The 27,242-nt window shown below is 37.6% G+C and overlaps 1 protein-coding gene across 1 annotated transcript in view; it reads left to right on the forward strand.

Moving 5' to 3' along the window:
- The window catches only part of LOC124871255 (probable G-protein coupled receptor 153), a 49,985-nt gene that overhangs the window by 19,711 nt on the left and 3,032 nt on the right, over positions 1–27,242 (forward strand). Inside the window, exons 2-5 of the mRNA XM_047370424.1 lie at positions 7,329–7,956; positions 15,061–15,490; positions 21,699–21,888; positions 26,105–26,289. Of these exons, the coding sequence (XP_047226380.1) occupies positions 7,583–7,956; positions 15,061–15,490; positions 21,699–21,888; positions 26,105–26,289 (1,179 nt within the window). The 5' untranslated portion in view covers positions 7,329–7,582. The remainder of the gene's footprint in view (positions 1–7,328; positions 7,957–15,060; positions 15,491–21,698; positions 21,889–26,104; positions 26,290–27,242) is intronic.

Genomic DNA, 27,242 nt, shown 5'->3' on the forward strand with positions numbered 1-27,242 from the left:
AAAGAAAATGGTCTGATTTCATTCACGGCAGATTTCCCAGTGCATCTCTAATCCTATGGGGCTTTATTGATATGTGGCATGGTGTGCAGTCCCAGCTGGGGCTTCAGTCTTGGTTGCAAACAGTAAACAGTAGTTTCTTGTGTTAAACTTTTCTTGTGATTTAGACCAGACTTTCCTCATACTCATCTTTTTACAAAACTATGTAGAGTAAATGTTGAAATTCTTCCTAGTTTTGGGTTTAGAGAGTTTAATAATTAAGAAGATCTTCTGGCTGAATTTGTGGTGGGACACAACCATTCATATTCGGTGTCCTGCTTTAAACTGAATTCTGACACAATCTTTGGTCTTCAGTTGATCTGCTGTTTTTCTAAATATTGTTGCTTGTATTTGTGTTTCTTGGACTCAGCTTCAGGCGAGTGGAATTAGCAAGAGTTTATTTGAACTTGTGGTCTAGATGACGACTTAGCAGCAGACTTAGAAAACTGGAAAGCTATAAATTATTCCTGCAGTACATAGCATTTCAGGCTCTTCACTGGACTCTTTTTTAATTAAACCGTATCTCCAGCCATTAAAATACCAATTGTACGCATTCAGAGATAACCAAATCAGGTCTCAGAATAAAGTCTTCCTTTTAAATTTAAAGCTACTTTTGTACCTCTTGAGCTGTGTGAGTCACCCTGGAAGAGAGGTTTTAAAATTTGTTTTCCCTTCTTTTTAGGGAGGATATAATCTTTCTTTTATGTTATTATCTGTTCAGTGTCTGTAAACATTATACTTAGATGAATCTGAGCTCTTGGGAAGAGTTAAGACAAAAGTGGACCTCTGCCATATCAAAAGAGCTTCAATTTGGGTTTGCGTTTAATGTAAACCTTTAAACTACCATTGCTTATTAAACAATGATTTCTATGGGATAATAAACAATTGTTTTAACAAGGCAGAAACCTGCCTTTGCTCCACAAAATAGGGTTGCTTGAAGAGCTTTCTACTGCTCATTAAGTATTAACCTGTCACAGTCTCTTATGAAATCCTTATTTACTATTGAAAAGTCCCTTTGTAATTGGATTTTAAATTAAAGTTAAAAACATATTTCTAAAATTGAATTGTAAAGTTCAGTCTGTAACACAAGTAGCTTCAGTTAACCTGCACGTGCATGTATGAATAAACAAAGGCATACCAGCTCAGTCATTATTTATATCTGGCTGTGTTCCATTTGAGGTCAGAGAAACTAAACAGAACTCATGTAAGCAATAATACTTCCAGTGTTGTGGAAAGCTGCATCTAGTAAATGTCCCGACATGTCGACAAGTAAGCATGGACCGAAACAAATTTAGTCATACTTTCCGAGGTGCTTAACTCAAGTCAACCCCTCCACTGTGTGACATTAATTCAGCCAAAACCTTTCCTGTTGTAGGTCAGTTGCAATAATCAAAAGTATTGTTCTTTGCTAGATCCCAGAATAATGGGAGACAATGTTTTAGATATTTGTTTGTTTTCTTCAAACTCAGAAGTTTACATACATCTACTTAGTATTTAGTACACTTGCCTTTTAAACTGTATAAATAAGATTCTCACAATAGTTTGCTGGAATTTTGGCTCATTCCTGGCAAGCTTCTCGCTTTTTTTCTTCAAATCTGATGATGGCTTTAAGGAAAAACACTTCAGCTTTAGTCTCATAGATGACAGGACATTTCTTTGAGTGCAAACTAACATAGCTTTTTAAGCTTTGCTTTCAGAGTAATAGTTTGTTCTTCTGTGAGCAGCATTTCAGCCCACGTTGTTTCAGGACACCTTTCACTATGGATAATGACACTCTCTAATTAGCCTTAGACGGCTTCACAAAAAAAGGTCTTTTGCTTTTGTTCTGGGACTGAAACACACATTTTGCACCAAAGCACATTCATCTCTGGGACAGATAACCTGTCTTCATCTTGGATGGTGTAATTTTTATTTTTTTAATGATGTCACACAAGGAAGCAGTGGGTTTTAGTCATTGCCTTTAAATAAGTCGACAATGTTGCCTCCATTTAGCTGGAATTAACTTATATGACGATTAGAAAGCCATTTAAGCGTCATTTCCTGTTTCCTGCTTTCCTGTTGTTTAAAGTCATAGTTATCTTGCTGTATATAAATTCCTGACTTGGAAGAAAATAATTAAGAATTGTCTAATAAATTCTCTTTCATTCTTGCATTTAGCTAATATAAATGATTTTGGTAATCCTAACTGACCTTAAACAGGAAGCAAGTAGTCTGATTTCATGTCAGACAGAGAGAAAAGAAAGGTTTTCTGTGTGTTTTTTTTTAAATACAGTGAATGTAAATATTTGGTTTCAGCCTAGTCACAAACCCTTCTTTGTCGGATCTCTTTTGTGTTCTCTGCATTAGGAGCTCCATCTCAATTATTTCTTTTACTCCCTGTCTTACTGCTTTGGACTTCTCTGCATCTCTCTCCGTATCTTCAAAGCAAATAAAACCGATTTATTATATTTCCCATATGGGATCTGTTGGAGAAAGAGATGTGGGTTTATTTGGGTCATGTTTTGACGCTTGCTTTAGCACTTATTGTTTGATTCAGCTCCCTTCTGTTGCACAGTCCATCCCAACCACCTGGAGATTCCCAAATCAAAGCCGTGAATCATTCTTTTCATATCCCAGAGTGTTTTCGAAGGCTGTGGATTCAATGTGTGCTGCTTCTTCCTTTTCTAGGTAAAATGTGGTTCTGTAAAGTTCTGCTTTATAGCTGCAGCAGCAACTATATTGGCTCTTGTTTTGATGACACCGATTTATTGATTTCATTGAGGCATGACCTGCTGATTCTGATTTTGGATGATTCGGTTTGGTAACCAGTCTGTATAAACTTTGTTTTAATTCAGCAATTAAATGGTACGGACATTTACCATGAAATAAATAAATGCAGTACAGTTTGATTTGATCTCAACAGTAAAAGAAAGAATTATACGATTGTCCCCATTTTTCATCACATCTGTCCTTAACCTTTCTCTGATTTGTTTTTTTTTGCTAAATTCAAATTAAACTGGATCAAAATGTACTGCTTTTGATGCATTTACAGACTGATTTGTTGCTTATTCATTTTGTGTGTGATTATTTTTTTTTTCTTTGTTTTAATATTTTCAAAGCTTTTTATTGTTCTTTGTTTTTAGCAAAACGGTCCAATCACTGGGAATGCAAGTTAACGGGTAGCTTGGTGGCCTATATAGAAGGCAATGCTTGTTTTGTGACACAACTGGTTCAACTAAAAAAACCTAAATTAATGAATAGAAAGGTTTTTAGTGTTGTTTTTAGTTTTAATTGAAAAAAATCAGATTTTTCAGTATCTGCTTAGCTGATCAAGGAACAAAAGGCTGATTTTGATAAGTAGTTTAAAGACATTTTTTAGTTTCATAAGAATCCAATATAGGTAAGGCTCATATGCTTTGATGTGAAAATTAGGATAATGTTGTTATCTGCTACTGTAAATCTATCAAAGAACCTGCTGCATTCCTTTTTTTGTTTTGTGTTATATTACTTAGAAAAATAAATCTATCACCTGTTTCTTGTGGTTATGCTTTCCTCCGGAGAACGAAGATAATTGAGACCGAGATCATTTTCTTACATGTAGTCCTGCTTTAAGAAACGAGAAAAAATTAGATCAGTGGAAAATTATCAGGATGCTGGTGACACAGTTGTTGCCATTTTCATCAGTCCTTCTCAGGGGTCCTGCCTTCAGCATGTCAGTGTTTAGACAAGCCAAAAGACAGGAAATGGATGTGACAACAGCCTCCAGCTGTGCCAGGCATTTTTCTCGTCACTGTGGGGAAACCAGCGATTTCCTCTTGTGATGAGTGCCATGAGATGTGTTGTGGTAGGCTGAAAAAATCTTCTACAAATTATATTTTGCTACGTTCTTTTGGTAATGTCTGTATCACAATGTTTGTGTGCACAATGGATGTCATTTCCAGTCTTTTGAGGATGTGATCAGTGAATGTTGATTGATAAAATCTTTGATAATTAGTTGCTTGTTTCAAGAACTGAGCTTCTACCTCTTAGGATTCCTCCTACCTCTCTTCCTTTATCTTCCTCAATCCTTGACAATAAATTCAGGTAGTAAAGATGCTTCCCTGAGAAATTAGGTACTGCTTCAAGAATAGAATAGAATGGAATAGAATAATCCTTTATTTGTTCCCCAGTGTGGAAATTCAAGTGTATAATATTCAAGTAACACATAAAAAAAGCAAGTAATCTAGAAACTGTACAGTAATGTTAAGTATACATGGTAATAAAAATATAGCTATCAAAAACAGATTTATAATATAATACATGTATTTGTGCATTACGATAATGTAAAACATTAAATAATTTAGAAACGTACAAATTGTACTCTGTATATTTTTGCAAAAAACACACTATTTACTTATAATAAGGAAACCTGTGCAAGAAAAGCTGGAATGTAACTAGCTTATACAGTTTAACAGCTGCTGGGAGGAACGACCTCCTTTCTGCATTTAGGATGCAGCAGCCTTTCACTGAAGTAGCTCTCCAGCGCTGTAGTGGTGTCATGTTTGTGGTGGAAACATATTCCAAAAGTTCCAAGAGTGTCATTTTTGCTAGAGTTCTCCTATCTTCCACCACCTGCACTGGGTCAAGGCAGCATCCAAAGACAGAGGTGGCCTTCCTGATGAGCTTATCCACTTGTTTCCTCTCAGCTGCTTTTAAGCTTTGGTTCCAGCAAATATTGCCATAACATGGCTGATTCCACTAAAGAAATTCTTCTGGTGCACCCCTGCACTCCAAAATACCTCATTCTCCTCAGCAAGTATTGTCTGCTCTGACCCTTTCAATGAAAAGCATCAGTGTTTTGATTCCAGTTCAGTTGATTGTTCAGGCGAACACCCAGGTACTTAAGAGACCACTATCTCAATGAAGTGGATACATTATCAGTTCTCACTGATTTAAGTAAACATATGAGACTTATTATCCATGAACGTAACATATGAACTCATATTAATCCTGCAGCAACATACATTATGTTTTAAACTTGTTCATGAAGAATAACAATACTATAGTACTATAAATACAGAAAATATATTGTTCTCATAAAAGAATTAATATACTTATTTGTATTTACATGTATTTTGGATAATACATTGCTTATATGCTCACAAAAATATATAATATGGTACATAGTTGTTCCAAAATGGCTAACTTAATTTAAACTAATATTCAAACATGCACAACCAAACATATACTGTTGTTTAGTCTGACTGCAAGTGTACTAAAGCATGTCAGCACTGGCCAGCAGGGCCATGATGTTTAGATGTCAATTATTTAAAAAAGAAATAAAAACAAATTAAATGTGTTGTAGATAAACACAAAGAGTCTAAAAAATAAGTTGCTCAAACACACTTACCTTTGCCTTAGACAGAAACTACCAAGGTGCAGTGGGGAAACATTCAAGAACTCCCAGTAATAACTGATGGGGAACTGCAGTGAACCAGTAGAAAGTGCTGATGGATGCTTATGCCAGGTTCCATTTTCTTCTGAAGTCAGATCCTGGATCTGGAAATAACAACAGGTGTGGTTAAATGGTGAAATTTGCTTTTCTTGCACCAATGTTTTAGAATTTCAGTCAGTATAGTGATATTTAGAAAATGTACTGAAATGGTGATAAATTGTTTCAGAACAACTGCACGAGGGTAATGCATTAGAGTACACCAAACCAGAGAGTATTGTTCTTTTTATGGTTTTGCTTTCTGCCATGAACTATGCTATTCTTTCTTTGATATTAGAATTGGATAAGTATGGTAGAGTATTTTACATAAAAAAATACATTTTGCGTATTTGAAGCTGGTTACCATTAGTGTTATGTAATCAAACTATTTCAGTATTTCATTGAGGAACTGAAAACAACATCATTGATAAAGGTAGGACTCAAAAGTCAATTAAACAGCAAATAAATGATGCCTTTCAGGCAGCAAATGGGGCCATTACTTTTAAGAATTTTTACAAGATAAATAAGAATAAGACACGTGATTTGATTTCTCTTATTTCACGCCTGTACTTAAAAATATGTGTACCCTTATACATTATTGCAAATGGGTTTTTACATCAGTATCTAGTTAAGAAAGAAGTAAATTATTTTACTTGGTTACTTGTAATTTATAAGTTACCACAATCCTTAAAGGACTTGTGTTTAGTTTATGTCAACTCTTAAAAATAAAGGTAATTAGTAATTAATAATGTTAATTTGAATCTGTTGGTTTAGCTTGTTTTGAAATAAATTCTACATTACAAACTGGATTGTTAATTTGAAACCACATCAACCACAGCTCCCATGTTGCCAATTAAATAAATGAATTGGGACCTGCAAAACTATCATATCATGATTTTTTTTACAGTGAAAGATTTAGTTTTAATAACAAATTCCCTTTGTAAAAACATAGTCCTTAGACAAAAAAACATGACAGAGCTTTTGCCGACTTTCTTTAGGTATAATTGATCATAACATGTAGATAACACATTGAATATGTCATCCATTTCTTCTGGTAGACATACTGGATATACACCAGGATATTTCTATTTAAAAAAAAAAGAAACTTAGCTGATTGATTTTAATTTTTACCCTGCGGCAAGTAAGAGGTGCTTCAAGAGAAAAAAGATTTGGGTGCCACAGTTAAACTGATTTGGGTGAATATTACTGCATTTTTATGAGATTTAAAATTGGCTGTAGCTGGTTGTACATTTATTTTTCTTTGTATTGTGGTGTATATGTTTTATTAGAGCTTCACAATATTTGGGAGATTATTGTTAAATATTGCATTGACAACATCAGTTGTGATGAACCCATATTTTCTTCTTTCTTCTTCTGTTTTCCATCATCACCATATCCTTATACTGAGCTTTACCATTTTAGACAATAAAATCTATATAAGGTATGGTCATTAAGGATAATGAGAGTCTATCCAACTGGCACCCAGGTTGTGACTGAAGATAAAAGCCTACAGAATATTGCATACAAAGTGTACTTTGATATTGTAATGACGATTATGATTTGCTACACTGTGCAGGCTTAGTTTTTATGTATAAGTGGTTTCATGAGCCCTCTGAATCAAAATGTATTTTTCATTTTATTGGATTTTTGCAGGTTCTGTTTTGTTTGTTTTTCTGTTCTGCATTGTTCACTTTAAATAAATAAGTGACACAGTGACAGGTAAATAGCTGGAATATGAATGTACTGATGATGAGTATTATGTATTTGGAGGAGTCATTGCTCAGTTTACAGATGTTGTACCAGTCTGAATCTGATCTATGTTTCTCCTCCTGTGTTTTTCCAGGTTAATGCATGTAGAAGAACTGGCTCAGCTCTGCCATCCCTCTCCTCTTACATCCCACTGTGTCGCTCCACAACCACAACATTTGGGTGCGGTCAACCCATGGAGTGTACACGCCCACCCAGATAGGATGCTTGCCTCGCCCGACGCACTGGGTCCCCTCCTGCCCATTGCCACCACCTCCTTCTCCTTACGTGTACCTGCTCTCGTTGACGGCTCCTCCCGGCCCTCCAGGCTGCGCCCTGCCCCGCACCAACATGGTGGATGAGATGACCACCGTGAAAGATGACGTCATCAATGCCAACACGCTGGCTTGGCTGGTCTGCTCGGGTGTGTCCATCCTGGCCAACACTTGGAGCATCCTTAGCGTCAGCGCCAAGCAGAAAAAGTGGAAACCACTGGAGTTCCTTATCTGCACCCTGGCAGGGACACACATTCTCAACATGGCCATCCCTGTCACCATGTACTGTGTGATAACACTGCGGAGGCAGCACTCCAACTACGAGTGGAATGAGGGTTTGTGCAAGGTGTTTGTCTCCACATTTTACACGCTAACACTGGTCACCTGCTTCTCTGTCACCTCGCTGTCCTATCACCGGATGTGGATGGTGCGCTGGCCTGTGAACTACAGGTATGACATTTAATTTTGAGACTAAAACATCTAGCTATTCTAGTTATGCCGATGTCAAACATAAATGAGCCCAATTAAAAACTAAATTCTCTTTCATTATACATATTATAGATAAAAGTATTGTTTTCTGGCGCTCTCATTCTAAAAATTCCCTTTACGGAAAGCACCACATGTTCCCAAAGGGAACATTTATTATTGGAACTATTCCCTGCAGAAGAAATGATTGCCATGTGAACTAGGTTGTTTGGAGTTGCTACAGACACCACTAGATAAGAGTGAGAATACATATTTTTAAATTGTGGGTTTACCGCAATTGAAAATGCACGTTTTTTTTGCACACATCTTGTTTTTTATTTTGTAAATCTTTCAATACAAACATAAGACCTGCCTGTTTTTATCAATAAGTATTGCACATAAAAAGATATATTCAAATCAAACCTTTTCATTACTTTTTTATTTATTTGTTTAGTAAGTAGAAAAGCAGACATATTCATATCTAGGATTTTTAATCTGATCCAGATAATCTATATTACATAATACAGCTTTTACATAAACATTTTGTTTTTTGTCCTGCTGTTGTATAGGGAATATGACTTAATCACATAATAACCCTATTTGTGCCCAAACCTGCAATTCAATTTCTACTTGCAAGATTGATAATTACATAGGAAGCAGCAGAGTTTCATATCTTTCAGGGATAAGTGGTGTGCTGTCAATTCTTTGACTTTATTAGGGCGTAAAATGTTGGTGAAATGGTCAAAAAAGCTGCTACATCCAAGAATAAAAATAATTCATAACATTGTAATGGAAGAAGCCTTTCTGCCATGAGCGGTTAATTATTAATGGGGATATGTGATGTTACACCACGTGTGTACATTCAGCAGCTTAGAACAATGTAATAATTTAGTGAACTGAACTCCAGAACATATGGTGGTGAAATTTCTTTAATCATCTTTGACAACTCTTATAAATACTGTTAACCAAATTAGCCTAACTGTATAAACAATTTTGTTGTCTTTTTTAATTTAAAATTTCCTACCCTGTATCAAAGTTTTTCAAAAGGCTGACACATAACCTAAATCCTGTTTTGTCCATTGAAAGTAGAGGTTGAAAGTAGGGTAGGTTCTTCAACAAAACTGGCCATGTTGATGATAATCAATCGTTGACATTAATTTTTGTAGTTGGCACATTTCGTATTTTTTATCTTCCAGTTCTTTACAAGTTACAACTGTTTTTCTCTAAATTGCCATCTGTGAGTCCTCTTCCAGTGGTCTGCAGCAGTACGTGTGTCACTGTGAGTGAGTGTGTGTGTGTGTGTGGGTGTGTGTGTGTGATTGTGTGTGTGTGGGTTTACATCAGCCAAGTTTGGCTCCAGTCATTGGTCGACTTTGAGCTACTATTTGAAAACATGGAGAACATGGAGAATAAAGTTTCTGATTATTCCCCAATGAGCTAGGTTGTAAAAGTTTCTCAAAATTTTGTTATGAAGGTGACATGCAGGAGCAGCTAAAGAGTTGTACCGAGGCAGCTGCCAGAAATAAATGTAGTGTCAGTTTTTTTTTTAAAGCTGCAGAATCCCCTTTGAGGTTAGGTAGGTTGTCTGTCTGCTACATTTTCCCGTCTTTTGTGCACATTTGACTGATTATTGGCTGCCTTTTCAGTGCATACGTTTTTCATTAAAAAAAAACTTTTTTGGGAGGAAAAATATTTCTTCAGAATAATTGTTTAATCAAAAAATTTGTGAATTAATCAAATGATAAAATAATTTGTTATTGAGAGTTTCTGTCGCAGCTGAGTTCTTTCCTCAGATTTTCAGTCCAACATAACTCTCAACATTCTAAATCTAAGGACATAAACACATAACAAGCATCTATCTTGCATTTTCTCCTTTTTAGGACTGAAATATATCAGAAGAAGCTGCTGCTGTGCAGCAAGGTGTTCACTCTGCAGGGAACAGACTGTCTACTGACAGCTTTTCTAACAAGCTTCTCCTCTTTGTTTAAACTTCAACTTTAATCTACCAAATCTAGCGGCAACAGGACCATGGTGTCTGGATCAGGGGTATCAGTCACATATCCGATCCAAGAACGCTGTTAGTGTTGGTCAAGCACCAATATTGGACTGGATCAGTCCCATCTCCATGTGTAAACATTCCGCTATCATATAAAAATAAATCTTAGAACTAAAGTTATAAAACGAGGTGTTTATAGACTATACTCTGACCATAGACACAAAGAATCTAATCTTGGGAGAAAATAGGGTGTCGTTAAGGCAAGAGATGTCCGATTTTTGGAGTGGATTCCTAAGATAGGACGCAGACAGACTTCTGCCATCTGTCAGCCTGTGTACAGTTAGCGAGTGGGAAGGACTGCATCAGGTGAAATCTCTTTCGTGCCAGTATGTTAGCTGGTTGCAGTTATTTAGGGTAACACTGTGTCAGACTGTCTGAACAGCCAGTATCTGCCAGCTCTAGTTTCCACCTTCATTCCGTTTTTTTCATAACATATGATATTACCAAAAAACAGTGAATAATAAAACTGAGGTTCACCACACATTAACAGCAATAGCACTATTTTGGTCTCGTTAGACTCTCAGGATGTCTGCTTTTCACACAGTGTCAGATGTTTTAAACAGGATTGGGGCTTCATTATAACAGCATCAGAGTGAATAAGAAGCTGATGATTAAAAACTCAGCTAAGGTTATTGACGTAACAGAGCATTTTAGGTACAGGCTGCTGTGTGGATGTGTAGTTTGTGCACCATAGACCTTTGCATCTCAGAGGTCGGATTTTTAGTCTAATTCAGCTGTTATTCAATGCTTGGCATATATCATTGTGTTGACTCCCTCTTTCTCCCTGCTGGAAACAGAGTGTGATTGCACTGCCTGTGCCATCAACCCTACAGATGCTTGGTATATTGTCAGCTTGGAAAGTTTTGCACATAAGCAACTGCTCAATAAAAATAATGCACACTCTTGATCTCTGTAGTACCCATGCAGTTACCACTATTGGCTAACCCACATACACAGTGACTAGGTTTTGCCCAAAATGCTTTGTTTTTTACCTTTCTCATCCCCAGATTTTCTTTTTAGGTTTTTAAATCAGTTTAAACAATGATATGGTCGAAGCAAAGTTCCAGGCTTGAACTGTATAATTTGTGTTCATCTTTCTTTTAAGTTGCTTCTCATTCACCCTGCTGAGCTGGCTGGTCTGCCTTTTGTCTGACATTAACACTGAAGCCCTGAATTATGAGTTTCAGCTTTGTACTTAGGGAGGTATTCTCATCACCCTGTGCTCACTATCTCATGTAAATTATTTTCCTCACTCACCCTGGTAATAGATTCATGCAGCTTGGTGACGTAACCTCCCTCATATACCCCGGGCACATTCAGGAAAGGCTAGCATTACTCACTGTGACAACAAGATCTACTTGTCTTTGCAAAAACCCCACAGTGGAGGCAACTGCTTCCCCCTCTATGTTAGATATGTTGCCCTAGTGCATACAAGCTAAACAACTTTCAAATGTTTGTGAATACATTTTAAGCTATTTTGAATAAAATGAATCCTTAGAGGATTATCCATAGAAGAAGAGGAATAAAGGCGATGCTTGCTCTAATTATTCTGTTAAGGCTGGGGGTACTCGGCTGAAAGCACTTGAAGAGAACAGAGCATCCTTCATTTAGATATATGAAGCAGAAGAATACTTTACTTTAGCGAGGCCATTTTTATTATTTTTTTTTTTTCGGCACGAGAGGCCTTTATTTTTGATAGTAGGCAGACAGGAAAGAGGGGCAAAGAGAGGTGGAGACATTTGGCAAAGGTCACCAGGTCTGGGACTCGAGCCCGGGACAGCTGCTTCAAGGACTATGGCCTCTATATGTGGTCGTGCGCTAACCCCTACACCACCAGCGCCGCACCCCTGTGAGGTCATTTTTTAAATGCATTTCCAACACAAGTGTTTTATGCCTACTTGAAGTGGCAATGTCAATAAATACATCAGAAGTTATTTTATAGTGTCTAACCACAGGGGTAGGAAAAACTTTGGGTACTCATACAATGCAGTGTGGTCCTAACATAAATTAGTTGGTCTTCTAATATGTTTATTAAACATGAGCATTCAATTCAGAACCTTTTTAAAAATGTGTTATTTGGGGAACCTTCTAAACCAGCAGCTCCCTCCATCAGAAGCTGAAGCTTTTGGACCACTCATTGGTATCAAAACTAGTCCAAATTAACTGCTGTCCATTTCTTATCTAAAATGTAGAAATGCACAGATTTTAATTATCTATTTCCAGCTTTTGTAAAGCTTTCACCTGCATATACCAATTTTAGCTGATTATAATTTCTCTCTAAGAACTTAGTATGAGAAAATAACTTGGAAATTTTCCAGAAAGCTGTGAACATTTCTGAATCCTACATCTTCCATGACAGACAGACAGAGTGTAAAAGCTCAAAAGAATAAAACATCGTGGTGTCTCCAGCTCCCTCACAGCCAAAATGAACTGCAAACATTTCTTATTATGGAAAAGTTGTATCCTTTTAAAAGCATCTTACATCATTGTGCTTCCGCTGACGTCATTTTTGAATACCGTACTGAAACTGGAAATGGGTAACTGGGTCTGATTCACTTTGGATCACCATGTCTGGAAATAAATACATTTTTAAGATATTGATCTGTTGGTGAATGTTCAGAGCTGATTAAGCTAGAAAAACATCTGTCTCCAAACCCCAACCAATAAGTTGGGGTTTCTGTGCTCAAAATCCTTTTTTAGGGTTTTTCAGATGCACGTGTATCTAAAGTGGTTGAAAGGAAAATTTGACAGTGCTGAGCTTCTGGTTTTTTAAATTGTTATTGATTGCAAATTCAGACATGCCCTGTCAGAACCTCATTTGGACTTCTTATTTTACCATTTATTTACTTGTAATTTGTATCTGCAATCTGGTCTGTTAATACCCAGGGCTTAAGTTAGATGCATATATCTCATCAATATTGAACAAAAACATGGATCATAAATAATTTACCATGGGTGAGCTAATAAGGATTAATAAAAGGTGTGAGAAGAAAACTGCTATTTCCATGTTTTGCTAAGTGTTCGCATTTTCAAGACAATTAAGATTCTTTCCTTAAACAAGATTTCTAAAATGCTGCCAAAGTTTCCAAATCCATTAAGAGGATAAACAGAGCAAATTAGCTGTAAAACTTTCAACCTTACTGTTATCTGTTGAATTTCTTTCATAATTAACTTTCTTCACAACTGCGTCACATGTGGAAAAATACAAAAAAAACGTTGAATTCTGTTACCTGTCGATTTCTCAGTTCATCTCCTTGTCTTTGCATACTTTTATGGTAGCAGACGTATGGTACAGAAAAGCTTGAACTTCATGCAGGTTTTATTACTGATTTCTTGACATGCCCAGTGCTGCTGTCAAATTTTCTGAAGAGGTAATGCCGCACAGGTATCACTATCTTTAGGAAAATATGGAAAAATACAACATAAGTCAGAACTGACAGTGGTTTTAGGTATATAGGTTCTGCTAACAGCGCAAATAGCCACACCACCAGAAGACATAAACACACAGAGAAAATTCTTCATTGTAGCAGCTACTTGGAGGTAAAAGGAAATGGAAATTCTCTCATGCTGAAAAAGACCCAGATGACAAATGGACCGCAGAAAACCATCAGCGAAAAATCTATTTTCTTCCACTTTCTTCTTTAGTTTGTCCAGGCCATAACTATTTTTGATGTGAGGCGTTTTTATATAGATCCTTAATGTTAGAATATAGAATTTATTTAAAACAAATGTAATTTATACAAAAACAACTCCTGTTGACCAATAGCCAACATAAACAGTTTTTACCTCTATATTTAACATTTTGTGCAGTATATTTTTGATTCATTACTGTCCTGAAGTTTCCCGTGTTGCACATTTTTGAAAAATGTGTCTACGTGCTGTATATAACATACACTTCATGTGTTTTGCACAGAAGGGAAGATTTTGGGTCAGAACTCATTGGTATTTGGAACTATTTATAACTTCATCCATCTTTACAAAAAATTAGGTTTCATCTGAATAAAACAAACCCCAGAGCGTGCTGCTGCCACCACCATATTTCAGTGTGGATAGGGTGTTTTCTTGCTCCCAAAATGTTCTGGGAGATTTTACCATGCATCGATGTTTACATTTTTTTTGGAAGAAAATGAAAACAACTCAGAAACCAGGAATAGACTGGCAGCAGCAACAGAGGATCTGACAGTGGAGTAATGAACCAATAGGGAGTTTACTTATTAAATTCTACACAGGTGAGTAAGTGAACATTTGAGCAATAAAACTAAGGCCCTGAGAGAAAGTACTAAATAAACCATGGAATACAAAACAGAACACTACAATAATTGGAAAAACAAACAGGAAAATGACAAAACCAAACCACAAAAGACCAGAATTTGAAAATAAATTACATGTAGATATTAGTTGCAGCTGTTTCAGTGTTGGTGTCTGACTCTTTGTAGTTCGCTTAACCAGTTTCAATTGGATGTTTTTACCACTTTTGGAGAACTGTCCAGTTTTTTTGTAATGTCCCTGTTGCCCTATGTTTTCTCCAGTTGTTGATGGCTTTTTATTGTTCAGCAGTGTATGTATAATGCTGTTGATTTTTTTGTCCCTTAGATTTAATTGATGTTGATTCTTTATAACTTTTCAGCAAAATAATACTTTAGTTAAGAAGGAAAGGGAGAAAATGTCTGGAATATACCACTAAAACTGCTTAATTTTATGTAAAGTTTAACAGATTCACTATAATTATTGGAAGGTATGAATACTGAAGTTGAATCAAAAGTTACTTCAACTGTAACAGTGTTTATATTCTTGCAAACATTTGTTTGTCACTAGATACAGGATCAATGTCACTTGAAATTTGAAAAAACCTTTAAAAATAATTTATCAAAGTCAAAAACCTGACATTTTAACATGGGTTACCTGGTAGCTCTCTTTTGTGAGCATTCCAGGCATAACTACAGGACCTACAGAGCAGAAAATAAATCCAAAGCCAATTTAAGCTGAAGCCCAGCTTCACTAACTTGATGCAATAATCTTTGTTTTGCTTCCAGGTTGAGTAACACCAAGAAGCAGGCTGTTCACACAGTGATGGGCATCTGGATGGTGTCCTTCATCCTGTCCACGCTCCCAGCAGTGGGCTGGCATGACACCATTGATCGTTTCTACACCTCTGACTGCAGATTCATTGTGACAGAGATCGGCCTGGGTTTCGGCGTGTGCTTTCTGCTGCTGATTGGCGGTAGTGTGGCCATGGGTGTGATCTGCATCGGCATTGCTCTCTTCCAGACCTTCTCTATTCAGGCAGGCCATAACGCTGATAAAAACAAGTTTAATGTCCCCACAATTGTGGTGGAGGATGCTCAGGGGAAGCGCAGATCATCCATTGATGGATCAGAGCCTCTCAAGACTTCGCTGCAGATAACATACCTGATCAGTGGCATTGTCTTCATCTATGACTTCCTGACTGGCTTTCCTATACTGGTGAGTTTATTATAAGTAATGACTAAGTTTTTATAAGGTTTTTTGACACTAAGGACTTTTTTATTCATTAAGAACTGGACAGAAGTAGGGCAGGGAGAGAAGGGGGGGACATGCAGTAAACAAACCGGGCTGGGAAGCGGACCTGGGACAGCTGCGTCAAGAACTGTATCCTCAGCATATTGTGTGCCTAAACAACCACTGAGCCACATGACACCCTGATTTTTGTAAAATTCGTGCTTGAAATGAATCATAATGAATAGTGGCTAAAAGGCAATAACCATAAAGTGTTCCCCCTGTCATATCTTGTCAAATCTACACTTTTAAAAGAAACTGTGAAACTTCCTTCAAAAGTGTTTTGCAAACTAGTACTCCATGATTTGCAGTAATGCTTTAGATTTATGCAATTTAACATACACTAAATAATTTATATGACACCATAGTCAGAATCATGTCAAAAATACAGCATGGTGTTTAAATTGGATTTGAACAAACAGGCCTAAGAAGCGGGGATATTTCCTCCCACATACTGAATTTTATCTGTCAAACCGTCTCCTCCAGCTCCTTCCATCATGCTGGTGTTGTTTTGTGAGATTGTGACTTTGCTTCAGTTATGCAATCTTGGGTAATGTTAGGAAAAACAGATCTCTGAATGAATCTTGTTTAAAGGAGTTTCACAGCTTCGATATTCAAACAGCATTTAAAGTTCTCTGACTTGTGTGTCCACTGAGAGCTACAGTTTTTTTTCCTGTAGCTACAATCAGCCAGCTTGGTTTTCTGAAAGCAAGTCAGGTAAATGAACTTCAAACTGTTTTTGTCTTGGTGAAAAAGAAATGTGCCTGGTTGTTTTTAAGCCACTTTGAGTAAAATGTAATTTGCTCACTCATAGAGAAGCACCGATCTGAATTTTGCGGTCAAATTGTGATCTCTGATTTTCATAAATCGTTGACCTGCTCATACCAGTTTTAGCTGGTTCCAATTTCTCTTGAAGGACTATAATATAAGAAAGATGTACTCTGTACAGTATTCCTGGTTTCTCCTCTTTCTTTCTCTTTTATGGATTCAATGAAAAGACTTGCCTTTGAAAATACATTTACCATTTACATAGCCACTGACATTTCTGAACTTTTTTTTAAATCGATTTTAAACACCTCGCTGATACTAGATAGCTAACTTTGAGACTTCTTCACTCTGTAATTAAGTGCACACCAAAGAGTGTTGATGTCAGTACAGCCTGGTAGCATTTTTGTATGGTGTGCTCTCTGATCAGAAAAGCAAAGTTTTGTAGTTTGTGAGTAGTCATTCATCCTTCTGGGCTGATCAAGCTGCATATCCGACAATTACACCAGCCAACTTCTTGGTGCATGTCTACTATTTGGGATGTTGTCTCTGGTGTTACGTTTTTATAAATGAAAACTTCAGGAGGCAAATGAATCTGTGTCAGTTTGTTACCTAGGCTATGCCATTATCTGTGCATACCATCTGCTGAATATTTTTAAAAATCCATAAAGCTTTTTAAAATAACATCTTGTGTACCTGAGGCAAAACAAGTATAATGTTTCACATAAAGGCCTAAAGCAAGATAGGAATATGCACTATATTTGTTTTTGCTTTTTTAGGGTTTGCTGATTATGGGGAAGACTTCTAGTGTAAATAAGCATTGTTAACATTAACAGTTTGTCTGAAATATCTCATGCTAGAATTATTCTACCTCTGCTTCACCTGTGAATTTTGTGAAGATTCTGTTTGGATGACAATATTTTGGATTATTATCTCCTCTTAAATAGTCATTTTTATGTAAAGCAAGCAGTTCATTACTAAATATGTTGTGTTGTGTCTTTTGTGGCCATCAATGACCTGAGCTGGAAGGACAAACAAGGATATCTTATTTTAACAGCTCAAAATTCATTCTTTGTGTTTTGTGTTAGAGCCAATGTCATCAAGAGGCTAGGTTTTGAAGCATGTTGTCCTTTATGAGGAAAGTTTGAGTAGGATGAACAATGTTCCCAATGTTTAGTAATAACATAGCATTGTGCTGAGATACTTATGTTCAACATCAGTATTAAAAAATGATTTTTGCTGCATTAGTTTAAATATAATCTATAATTTTATCTAAAAGAATAACTGTGCAATTTTTTACAGCAACACTGCATTCTGATTTATTCCATAGAACTGAGTGTTTAAAATGACTGATGAAAGATCACATTTCCAGTAAAGTGACAGAAACAACAAGGCTGCTGGCTGCTTAGAGGACCTGATCTAATGAGCAATTTAAATGCATGGAAAGCTGTTCACACACACATATATTGCATCTTTGTTTAGGAGTGTACGGAGTTAAATGGAATAATACAGCTTTAAAGAGGCTGTAAACAAAGCCATATGGTCATACATTATTTGGGGGTCAAATGGAATATGACTTGATGATAAGATACATAGCTTTATGGCAAATGATAATTGCAAGCTATGTATATATCTGTACAAGGTTTGGTAAAATAATTGTACAAGTAATGAGTCTTCACAGTAGACATAAGTTTGATGTAATTTGACAGATATGCTGCCTGTGAACTATAAACCTGTTTTATCTATGCAAACAGTTATTCTGCATCACTCTGGAACAGATTTTTGGTAACACTGAGCAGCTTCTACAAATGTGTATATTATGACATGGGGGTGATATACAGTATATATATATATATATATATATATATATATATATATATATATATATATATATATATATATACATATATACACACACACACACTGCTCAAAAAAATAAAGGGAGCACTCAAATAACACATCCTAGATCTGAATGAATGAAATATTCTCATTGAATTCTTCGTTCTGTAGAAAGTTGAATGTGCTGACAACAAAATCACACAAAAATCATCAATGGAAATCAAATTTTATTAACCAATGGACACCTTTATTTGGAGTCACACACAAAATTAAAGTGGAAAAACACACTAGAGGCTGATCCAACTTTGATGTAATGTCCTTAAAACAAGTCAAAATGAGGCTCAGTATTGTGTGTGGCCTCCACGTGTCTGTATGACCTCCCTACAACGCCTGGACATGCTCCTGATGAGACGGTGGATGGTCTCCTGAGGGATCTCCTTCCAGACCTGGACTAAAGCATCCGCCAACTCCTGGACAGTCTGTGGTGCAACGTGACGTTGGTGGATGAAGCGAGACCTGATGTCACAGATGTGCTCAATCGGATTCAGGTCTGAGGAACGGGCGGGCCAGTCCATAGCTTCAGTGTCTTCATCTTGCAGGAACTGCTGACACACTCCAGCCACATGAGGTCTAGCATTGTCCTGCATTAGGAGGAACCCAGGGCCAACCGCACCAGCATATGGTCTCACAAGGGGTCTGAGGATCTCATCTTGTTACCTAACGGCAGTCAGGCTACCTCTGGCGAGCACACAAAGAAGTGCCACCCCACACCATTACTGACCCACTGACAAATCGGTCATGCTGAAGGATGTTGCAGGCAGCAGATCGCTCTCCACAGTGTCTCCAGACTCTGTCACGTCTATCACATGTGCTCAGTGTGAACCTGCTTTCATCTGTGAAGAGCACAGGGCGCCAGTGGCAAATTTACCAATCCTGGTGTTCTCTGGCAAATGCCAAACGTCTTGCACGGTGTTGGGCTGTGAGCACAACCCCCATTTGTGGATGTCAGGCCCTCATACCAACCTCATGGAGTTTGTTTCTAACCGTTTGTGCAGACACATGCACATTTGTGGCCTGCTGGAGGTCATTTTGCAGGGCTCTGGTAGTGCTCCTCCTTTTCCTCCTTGCACAAAGGCGGAGGTAGCGGTCCTGCTGCTGGGTTGTTGCCCTCCTACGGCCTCCTCCACGTCTCCTGGTGTACTGGCCTGTCTCCTGGTAGCACTTCCAGGCTCTGGACACTACGCTGGCAGACACAGCAAACCTTCTTGCCACAGCTCGCATTGATGTGCCATCCAAGATGAGCTGCCCTACCTGAGCCACTTGTGTGGGTTGTAGAGTCCGTCTCATGCTACCACGAGTGTGAAAGCACCACCAACATTCAAAAGTGACCAAAACATCAGCCAGAAAGCATAGGTACTGAGAAGTGGTCTGTGGTCCCCACCTGCAGAACCACTCCTTTATTGAGTGTGTCTTGCTAATCGCCAAAGATTTCCCCCTGTTGTCTTTTCCATTTGCACAACAGCATGTGAGATTGATTGTCATTCAGTGTTGCTTCCTAAGTGGACAGTTTGATTTCACAGAAGTTTGATTTACTTGGAGTTATATTGTGTTGTTTAAGTGTTCCCTTTATTTTTTTGAGCAGTGTTGTCTTTATTTTCATGACTATGAATATTGTAGCTTCACACTGAAGGCATCAAAACTATGAATTTTAACACATGTGGAATTATATACTGAACAAAAAAGTGTGAAACAACTGAAAATATGTCTTATATTCTAGGTTCTTCAAAGTAGCCACCTTTTGCTTTGATTACTGCTCTGCACACTCTTGGCATTCTGTTGATGAGCTTCAAGAGGTAGTCACCTGAAATGGGTTTCACATCACAGGTGAGCCCTGTCAGGTTTAATAAGTGGGATTTCAAGCCTTATAAATGGGGTTGGGACCATCAGTTGTGATGTGCAGGAGGTGGATACAGTACACAGCTGATAGTCCTACTGAATAGTCTGTTGGAATTTGTATTATGGCAAGAAAAAAGCAGCTAAGTAAAGAAAAACGAGTGGCCATCATTACTTTAAGAAATGAAGGTCAGTCAGTCCGTACAATTGGGAAAACTTTGAAAGTGTCCCCAAGTGCAGTCGCAAAAACCATCAAGCGGTACAAAGAAACTGGCTCGCATGAGGACCGCCCCAGGAAAGGAAGACCAAGAGTCACCTCTGCTGCGGACGATAAGTTCATCCGAGTCACCAGCCTCAGAAATCGCAGGTTAACAGCAGCTCAGATTAGAGAACAGGTCAATGCCACGCAGAGTTCTAGCAGCAGACACATCTCTAGAACAACTGTTAAGAGGAGACTGTGTGAATCAGGCCTTCATGGTAAAATAGCTGCTAGGAAACCACTGCTGAGGACAGGCAACAGGCAGAAGAGACTTGTTTGAGCTAAAGAACACGAGGAATGGACATTAGACCAGTGGAAATCTGTGCTTTGGTCTGATGAGTCCAAGTTTGAGATCTTTGGTTCCAACCACCGTGTCTTTGTGCGGCGCAGAAGAGGTGAACGGATGGACTCTACATGCCTGGTTCTCACCGTGAAGCATGGAGGAGGAAGTGTGATGGGCTGTGTAAGGGCTATGTGACCAAGAAGGAGAGTGATGGGGTGCTGCGCCAGATGACCTGGCCTCCACAGTCACTGGACCTGAACCCAATCGAGATGGTTTGGGGTGAGCTGGACCACAGAGTGAAGACAAAAGGGCCAACAAGTACTGTTGGAAAACCATTTCAGGTGACTATCTCTTGAAACTCATCAACAGAATGCCAAGAGTGTGCGGAGTAGTAATCAAAGCAAAAGGTGGCTACTTTGAAGAACCTAGAATATAAGACATATTTTCAGTTGTTTCACACTTTTTTGTTCAGTATATAATTCCACATGTGTTAATTCATAGTTTTGATGCCTTCAGTGTGAAGCTACAATATTCATAGTCATGAAAATAAAGAAAACTCTTTGAATGAGAAGGTGTGTCCAAACGTTTGGTCTGTACTGTATATATATACATATAAAGTAAATTAATAGTTCTTGTTCTGTCAAGTAGATTCTATTTTAAGTAGAGGTTGTTCATTTGACCATAGCCTATACAGCAGATATGCATTTAGATTTGAGATAAAAATAATTGAAAATATAACATAGGTTCCTGAGCAATCTATGCTGGTGCATCTTTACTACGTTAGAAGTACAGCTAAATACTGTGAAATCACAGCCAGATGTTGTTTGACCGGTAGATGGCACCAAATTCGATCCTTGGTATGTGATGAATATGCATCAACATGCCTCTCAGCTGTGCTTAGGCTCGAAACAGTTTATTGGACGTTTTCACAGAAAAAGATACCTATGGATCCAATGTTCAAGTGATAATTGTCCTTCTGTTGAAATAGACTTTATTTTTTTGTGATACCTCCTTCTGGTTTCAGCTTGCTGACTCTCCCATGATCGTTTTTTTTTTTTTTCAAATGTGTGCTGACTAAACTTTTCGTTCCTCAAAAGGTGGTGAGCTTTGCCAGTCTGAAGTTTGACCGTTCCTACAACTGGATGGTTCTGTGTGTGCTGTGGTGCTCTATCGCTCAGTCCATTCTGCTGCCCATGTTCCTCTGGGCCTGTGACCGTTACCGGGCCGACATCCGTATGGTGTGGGAGAAGTGCGTCGCCATCATGTCCAATGATGAAGTGGATGAGGGTAAGTTACTGTAAGGCATCTCCCATCTGTCCCTCCTCCATTTTCCCTTATTTATACCTGCCCGGTTGATGATATTCAATTCTTTTTTTGCAAGTATCTTGTTAAAATTCTGAAGGAAAGCTCTGATAGTAAATGTCTAAACAGTCTTAGTCAAGGACATTTTAAAGATAATTTATTCCTAATTGTTCATAATATACTAGCTGATATATGATATAGTTGACACAACCAATTGAAATATAATATTATGATCTGTTTGCTTTTCTTTAAAACAGAGAAGAAACAATCATTTATTGTGCTGCTAAAATAATGTAACAGATAAATAAATAAAATAAATAAAGACAAAAATAACATTATTATGACTTTAATTCAGTCGTAATAATGTTAACTTGTGGGTTTACTTCAGTTTGTTTACACTTGCTAAATTTAGTAGTAGTTTTCAAGTACTTTTTGCACAAAATATTATACATTTTTGTCAATCTGCGCACAAATATACCAAGCTTTTCATTGGTTAATTAGTTGGGCTATTTGTTTGGCTAGCCTGCAGTCAAATGCTTTACAGACATTCTGCTCATAGGTTGCCAACTGTAGTTTCAAAAGAGTGATCACATAATAAGGGTTATAGATGAAGCTAGTTTCTACACCATGACTCTATGTTTTTTGTCACCAAAAATTTTTCCAAGCAGCATCATATGTCTTTCTTGTGAGCATGGAAAAAGTTTGGTATCGTTTCTTCAGATATATCTTTCTGACAGCTTAAAATGTTATGAAAGTAGAAGCAGAGGGACAGTGCTGGGTTACTCTATGGTCCTTGTAGTCAGAGAAAAGAACAGTTACTCAGGCACTTTCTCTGGAATCTCACTGAAACGACATTTACCTTTAGAAACAGTATGACGGAAAATATGTGTGATTTTTAAGCTGTAACCTTTTAACACCTAAACATTTATACTGGCCCATGCTTAGTTTTTATGTCCTTCTTAAGTTAAAACATATCTAAATAAGTTCATTTTCAAAGTAGATTAAATTACTTTTCTTTAATTTAAGCAGGATCTCAAATCACAGGTCAAATGTTATCATGTGACCTTTGTTGTTATGAAATAACAACTGAAAGGACAAGTGTCTGTATAATTTAACTTTGTATATTTTCTGCAGTGTCTGCTTTTTATGCTTTGAAACTGTTAAAGATATGTATAGATATATTGCTGAACAAAGTAATTTTGTCTTTTCTCTGTACTGGGCAGTGTTCCCCTCCCTTGAAAGAACAGTAGATTAAATGGTTCCTCATTCGTTTTCCATATTTTAGTGAAACTGGATTAAATGCTGTTAAAATGCATATTCATGTCATTTTGATGGTCATATTTCCTTCAAGTCAGGTAAAAAAGACTGAGTATTGGTTACAAATCAAAAATACACTGAATTAAGCACTTTTATGTTTTTATCTTTTTTTTTCTTTCTAACTTGTGCATTGATGAGTCACCTACTGACTGCAGTCATTTCAAGGCAGCCACACATGTTAAACAGCACTCAACTAATATCAGGTCTAATAAAACAGTGGACCTACACCTTTCACCACATAGCCTTCAAAGCAGTTCAGTTCAACTCAATTGAATTAATTTCAGTTCACTTTAGTTCATTTCAATTCAGTTTAGTTCAATTTGAATCAGTTTCATTTAACAATACTTTATTTGTACTTACGTGAAAATATACATTGTGAGCTCTCTCATTGTCTAAGATAAGAGCACAAAGAACTTCTGTTTTCCCACCAAGAGAACACAGACACTTTAACAAAATCTGGTCCTAAAAGGAGGTCACATGATAATCATGCAGCAGATAGAAAAGTGAACTGGTTCAAAGATTTCTTGCCTTCTTTCAAACTGATGACTTTATTGTTTAAACTCAACCCTACCTAAACCCCTCCTGCCCTGTTTCTAAACCCCAAGACCTTGTGACCCACTTTCTCTTTTAACACCCTTCCTCAGAACTGAAAACTGTCCAGAGGGTGCCATTAGAAACACAAGGCAGTTCATATTCTGTGTGATAATTAACACTCCCAGTTCTCTCTTTTGTTATTTTTTTCAGAGGGCTTGCCATGTATAACTCATCAAAGTTGTATGTATAAGAATTGTTTCCTGTTTTCCGAAGCTACTAACTGCATGGAAAAGCTGCCTGTGCAAAAAGCTACTTTCATCCTTCATCCATTTGGCCAACATTTATCCTTAAGCTCATGCTATACCCATCTTCAATTGATCTGTAATAACCATAAAAAAAACATTTACTGGAATATGTAATAAAAAAATAGTAAAACACAGAAAATTGTGAGAACTTGGGTCCTGTTTTTACATTTTCCCCCAAAAATCTTTTTTGAAACAGCTTTTTGAAACACCCAATTTCTTGGACATTTCTTCTTGGTTCTTGCTTTTTTTTGGCTCATACAGTGCCTTACGAAAGTATTTGGCCCCCTTGAACTTTTCAACTTCTTGCCACATTTCAGGCTTCAAACATAAAGATCTAAAATTCTACGTTTTTGTGAAGAATCAACAACAAGTGGGACACAATCGTGAAGTGGAATGAAATTTATTGGATGTGTCAAACTTGTTTAACAAATAAAAAAACGGAAAAGTGGGGCGTGCAATATTATTCGTCCCCCTTGTGTTAATACTTTGTAGCGCCACCCTTTGCTGCAATTACAGCTGCAAGTCGCTTGGGGTTTGTCTCTATCAGTTTTGCACATCGAGAGACTGAAATTCTTGCCCATTCTTCCTTGCAAAACAGCTGGAGCTCAGTGATGTTGGATGGAGAGCGTTCATGAACAGCAGTCTTCAGCTTTTTCCACAGATTCTCGATTGGATTCAGGTCTGGACTTTGACTTGGCCATTCCAACACCTGGATATGTTTATTTGTGAACCATTCCATTTTAGATTTGGCTTTATGTTTTGGATCATTGTCTTGTTGGAAGATAAACCTCCGTCCCAGTCTCAGGTCTCTTGCAGACTCCAACAGGTTTTCTTCCAGAATGGTCCTGTATTTAGCCCCATCCATCTTCCCATCAATTTTGACCATCTTCCCTGTCCCTGCTGACAAAAAACAGGCCCAAACCATGATGCTGCCACCACCATGTTTGACAGTGGGGATGGTGTGTTCAGGGTGATGAGCTGTGTTGCTTTTACGCCAAACATATCGTTTTCCATTGTGGCCAAACAGTTTGATTTTGGTTTCATCTGACCAGACCACCTTCTTCCACATGTTTGGTGTGTCTCCCAGGTGGCTTGTGGCAAACTTTAAACGAGACTTTTTATGGATATCTTTGAGAAATGGTTTTCTTCTTGCCACTCTTCCATAAAGGCCAGATTTGTGCAGTGTACGACTGATTGTTGTCCTATGGACAGACTCTCCCACCTCAGCTGTAGATCTCTGCAGTTCATCCAGAGTGATCATGGACCTCTTGGCTGCATCTCTGATCAGTCTTCTCCTTGTTCCAGATGAAAGTTTAGAGGAACGGCCGGGTCTTGGTAGATTTGCAGTGGTCTGATACTCCTTCCATTTCAATATGATTGCTTGCACAGTGCTCCTTGGGATGTTTAAAGCTTGGGAAATCTTTTTGTATTCAAATCCGGCTTTAAACTTCTCCACAACAGTATCTCGGACCTGCCTGGTGTGTTCCTTGGTCTTCATGATGCTCTCTGCGCTTTGAACAGAACCCTGAGACTATCACAGAGCAGGTGCATTTATACGGAGACTTGATTACACACAGGTGGATTCTATTTATCATCATCAGTCATTTGGGACAACATTGGATCATTCAGAGATCCTCACTGAACTTCTGGAGTGAGTTTGCTGCACTGAAAGTAAAGGGGTCGAATAATATTGCACGCCCCACTTTTCAGTTTTTTATTTGTTAAACAAGTTTGACACATCCAATAAATTTCATTCCACTTCACGATTGTGTCCCACTTGTTGTTGATTCTTCACAAAAAATTTGAATTTTATATCTTTATGTTTGAAGCCTGAAACGTGGCAAAAGGTTGAAAATTTCAAGGGGGCCGAATACTTTCACAAGGCACTGTAGTTTATATTCTTGAGAATACACGTAGGAAAAGTCAACAAATCTCAGAACGATTGAACTTGTTTTTCCTATCTATTCGTCTGTCTGTCTGTCTGTCTTGTGTATGGAATACGTTGCTTTCTAATCCTGACGCTCGTGCTTTTCTGCACTTTGCAGAAAACAGCCAAGATGGAGGAATTCTTGCCGACTTAATATATGACAGACCATATGACTATAGCTCGGCGCCTGAAATCGTGATGATAGACCGTAATGCCAAGTTTGAGTTCTCAACCTTAGAAAGGGGGGTTCTGCAAGGGTATCCATTGAGGGAACATCAGGAAGATAAAATGCACTATTTGCAGGTATATTTATTAATTTTCTTCATTTATTTTTTCCATCAGTTGAATTAATTTAAATTTATTATCAAATGCATGGTGAAGTGGCCTTGTATGCCTTTGCAGCATCTTGATTGAATCAGTAAATATTGTGTGATGCTATCTCTCTGATTTGCAACAGGTTTTTCTTTTGGCTTTCTTTGTTTTCTTAGCGTGAATCTAAAATACACTCAGGCTGACTAATGTTTGGTAAATATGACCATCAGCAGTCCCATCAACACATTAACTGTGCTTCATTAATCAGATAATGTGTCCCAGTCACGAACTTACAAACAACTGAGTACATTGCTATTGTGTAAGAGGGTAAGAATGTAGTAACTGACTTACCTTCTACATTTCAGGATTTTCCTCAAGCCTTCAAGGAAGCAATATAAACGTCCACTCATGTTCTGCAAAAAACAAGCATTGTGTTCATTCGATCCAGCTTCCATCCCAGTCAGATGGAGAGCTCTGAAAACCTAATTTTCAGCCTGCATCTGCAACAAAGCTGGAACTTGCAGCCTTCCAGGGCAGTTCAACAATATCTGCATGAAAACTTCTGCTGTAATTCAGATACTGATTCAATTCTAAAAAAGTAGTATTGTTTACCCCCTCGGATTTCGTGTTACTATATAGTTCAATAAACAATAGACGTAATAATAGCTTGAACTGTCCTAGAAGACTGTGGTGAGGATATGTAACATCAAATTCAGCAAGTCCTAACCATGCAATATTATCTTTTACAAAGCATCTGACAATAGTACTGTGTCATCTTTGTATTGTACTGTAAAAACTAAAAAGAGTAGCATGAGGCCCATTCTATATGTAGCCTTACTGGAAAGCAATTTAAAAAATTGGCACAGCACATCCGATGTCCAATATGAAAGATGGACACTTCAAATGAAAGTAAAATTTAATATATTTTCAATTTGATTGTAGTT

This window comes from Girardinichthys multiradiatus, chromosome 1 (assembly GCF_021462225.1).
Source record: "Girardinichthys multiradiatus isolate DD_20200921_A chromosome 1, DD_fGirMul_XY1, whole genome shotgun sequence".
NCBI classification, from domain to species: domain Eukaryota; kingdom Metazoa; phylum Chordata; class Actinopteri; order Cyprinodontiformes; family Goodeidae; genus Girardinichthys; species Girardinichthys multiradiatus.